The 3,763-nt window shown below is 35.3% G+C and overlaps 1 protein-coding gene across 1 annotated transcript in view; it reads right to left on the minus strand.

Moving 5' to 3' along the window:
* The window catches only part of LOC106463431 (laminin subunit alpha-2-like), a gene marked incomplete at its 3' end in the record, with an annotated part of 65,852 nt that overhangs the window by 54,790 nt on the left and 7,299 nt on the right, over window positions 1–3,763 (minus strand). The window contains exons 2-3 of the mRNA XM_022390923.1: window positions 3,334–3,463; window positions 2,323–2,352 (exon numbers count right to left, since the gene is read on the minus strand). Of these exons, the coding sequence (XP_022246631.1) occupies window positions 2,323–2,352; window positions 3,334–3,463 (160 nt within the window). The remainder of the gene's footprint in view (window positions 1–2,322; window positions 2,353–3,333; window positions 3,464–3,763) is intronic.

The following is a 3,763-nucleotide window of genomic DNA, read 5'->3' on the forward strand; positions in this document are numbered from 1 at the left end:
CATACCTGGAGCGTTGGAAACCTAATCACCCTCAAAGTAGTCTCCTTGGGACTCCACACACTTCTCCCAGCGGTGCCGCCATTGTTGGAAGCATTCCGAGACAGCCTCTTTCGAAATGGAGTTTAGCTCGGCTGTCGTTGCAGCCAAAATGTCCTCTCTTGTCTGAAATCGTGTTCCTTTCAATGGCGAGTACTACAGGGATGTCCTCCGTCACCTACATGATGCTGTGCGGCGCAAGAGACCGGAGTTGTGGTCAACAGGAAATTGGCGCCTCCATCACGACAATGCTCCAGCATATTTCTCGCACTTGATTCAGACTTTGTTGGCAAAAAACCAGACTCCTGTGGTTCAACAGGCTCCTTACTCTCCTGATATGGCTCCTTGCAACTTCTGGCTGTTCCCCAAACTCAAAAGGCCATTGAAAGGAATGTGATTTCAGACAAGAGAGGACATTATGGCTGCAACGACAGCCGAGCTAAACTCCTTTTCGAAAGAGGCTTTCTCGGAATGCTTCCAACAATGGCGGCACCGCTGGGAGAAGTGTGTGGAGTCCCAAGGAGACTACTTTGAGGGTGATTAGGTTTCCAACGCTCCAGGTATGGCAGTTTTTATTCCCCGGCCAAAGGTCAAATACTTTTCTCACAGGTCTTGTATTACAGAATGGCTTGTTATTTTGTAAGTTTAGCAGTGTAATAACTGTACAATATCAATAAAGTTTTTATTACAAATTCAAGAATTCCATAATGGACAAGGGTAAACAGTGGAAAGTGGATAAGAAGCATAGAAGATTTAAACAAGAAATAAAAATTTTATTAAATAGTTTTTATTAGAGTTAGTATAAAATTCAAATGACTCAAATTTTTTTGGAAAAAGAAATATTACGGCCCACCAAGTCTCAATCACATTCCAAATTGGCCCCGACAAAAAATTGAGTGGTGCACCCCCTGCATTAAAACATACCTATGTAACAGCAAGATGAAGACAAAACTGAATGCTTTTGCTCTTATATTCATTCACAAGGACATACTTATCAACCATCTCTAGGTCAATGATAGGCTTGTTAAGAACATTTTTTTTGGAGTATTCTACTTGTGAATCCTAAAAGGTGAGTTGTTTGTTCATAGCAATGCATACTGGCCTTTATACTGAAGTTTTACTGTCCTGCATAACTTGTCTAAGTTTCACCTTATCAATAAATAACTCATTTCCAGATTATGAAGGGTAGTAAAGTTTTCAATGTATTTGAATCTGGATCAACTATTGCAATACTTCCAAAGCACATCATGGATGATACAGAACCAGTGTATTGTTATTAGATTCCATAGGTAAAAATTCATTATTTATTCAAGAACATTTCTGTATCCACATTATTTTCATAATGCTTGACCATGTCTTTGATGGGTAAAAAATCTTTAATTTATTATTGCATCTTAAATATAACACAGAGTTCGTAGGTATTAATTGTCACTTCTCAAAAAGATTGTGATAATTAGTTGAAAACACAATAACCCCATGACAACATAGATAAGCAATAGTGCAACAGATTAATCTTCCACAAGTGACAACAGATAAAGAAAGACTCTTATCAAATTTGGAGGAATAAAACTAGGGAATAAGCTCAACATAAAAAACAGACTGATTAACTGTAAACCAAATTTGTGAAAACTCTTTAAAAAGGTTACATTGATACTTATTTATAAAAAAAAATAATTAAACAAAGTCTGAAACCAGTAGACAGATTAACCCACTTATAAACTAGTCAAAAAATAATTTTCTTCCCCCAGTCATTTGAATAAAGCAATTGACCAAGTTCGATAAGTTTAACCATCCCTGACATTCTGTTCAGTATCTGTTCTGTTAAGTAAGGTATTGTATACTGTAGGTAATCTGATGACTGTGATGTTACATAAAAAACGAATAGTTTGATTTACGTGCATAGACTGTACTTCCCTTTTATAAATACCTTGATTACATCTCTGGTACACACTAGACCAGTGTTTCTAAGTCTGTGGTCCACAGGTTATCTTCATGGGAAGTAAGCAGCAGCATAGTGTATAGATCCCATTGTGAATGGTCCGCCAAGATATAAAACAAAACTTAAGGTGTTCCACAAACATACATTGGAGAACTACTGCACTAGATCTGAACTATAAATGCTTTATAATGATACTTTCTGACAACATAGGATGATGTTTTGGTGCTTCAAAAATGCATGGAATGCCATTACAACAGAAAGCATGCTGAACATATCAAATAGGAAACTGTGTGTGTTTTCACAAGTTGCATACCCTTTTAAAGAGAGAATATTAAGTCTGAACCTACCTCGGAGAAACTACCTTCTGGTCCAAATCCCTGTAAAAAATATAATCAAATACATAATATCTCAATTGTTTATTAAAGGAACACTTTAAATGAATCAAATTATCTAATATAGTCAAATGTTTTTTTTATTATTTTGTTTAATATATAAAATAATTTGGGAAAAAAACACTGTTTACTGTATATCCTATACGAGACAGCCAGTTAAGATAGTTCTAGATATAAACTTTACAAAGAGTATTTAAACAAACACATAAAATTAATCAGAAAAAGTAAAACTGTTTTAAACATTTGTTCAGTAGCATGCTACAGTTGTCTATAAAACTTGTTAATTGAAATAAACATAAATTATCCTGACTATTTCATAAATATACAATACGATAACTATCTGAATGCAGAGTGCAAATATTACAATATTCTGCATTTAATGAAATTATAATAAAACTGCATAAAGTCATTGTTCTTGGCAGCCATTATCAACATTATCCAATTACAGTGGATATTCCTTATGGTAGATATGAATAAGTTAGGGCTGATGTAAGATTGTTATTAGATGAATATCATCGAAGAAACTCCCCACCAACATGACAACGCCAGGCCACATACTGCTCATCATTTAGAGACTTTATATGAAAAGATAGGATGGGCCTTCCTCACTCTTCATACAGTCCTGACTCTTTCTTTTGTTTATCTCAAGGATGATAACACTATAATCGTATTTTACCTAAGTGTTAATGTGAAGAGCGTGAAAAGTTGAAGGAACTGAAATGGAAACTAAACTGGAAAGTGTAATGTTTGGTTACTCAAATTTCAATACTGTTCATGCACGTTTGTTGGTCACCATATCTCATGTGTTTGGCCTACGGGAAATAAAATTGTTTTTCTGTGAACTCTCTTATATTTTTCATAAATATGAAACATAGTCAGTCCAGAATTTCATAATTTACTGCGAGTTAGTTCCTATAAATAAGTTAAAATACACATCACTGTCAATTTAAATAACATAGCACTTACGTCAAATACACATGTTCAACAAGTTTGCAGTAAATTTCTTGCCCAGTCTCTCCACAGGTGGCGTTAACTGTGATAACGGCATCAGTGGCTAAGTTCGACACGGTCGGAAATAAGCCTTTAGGAAAATCACCTGGCAGAAAATAACAATATATTAAAGTTTGTTTCTTTTACAAATTACGTATAGCAATCAAGAAGGTGGAAATAGTTGCTTAAAAGAAAAGTAACATGATTTTATATACTAAAGTCAAACACTTCGTTATAATGTTGGGATGATAAATATATAAATCCTCAGATCATGTTAGTAACAGCAGTTGCATGTATGATAACGTACTTTTGTGCCCGGCATGGCCAGGTGGTTAAGGCACTCGACTCGCAATCTGAGGATCGCGGGTTCGAATCCCCGTCACACCAAACATGCCCGCCCTTTCAG

Source organism: Limulus polyphemus, unplaced genomic scaffold (genome assembly GCF_000517525.1).
Source record: "Limulus polyphemus unplaced genomic scaffold, Limulus_polyphemus-2.1.2 Scaffold1407, whole genome shotgun sequence".
In the NCBI taxonomy this organism is placed as follows: Eukaryota; Metazoa; Arthropoda; class Merostomata; order Xiphosura; family Limulidae; genus Limulus; species Limulus polyphemus.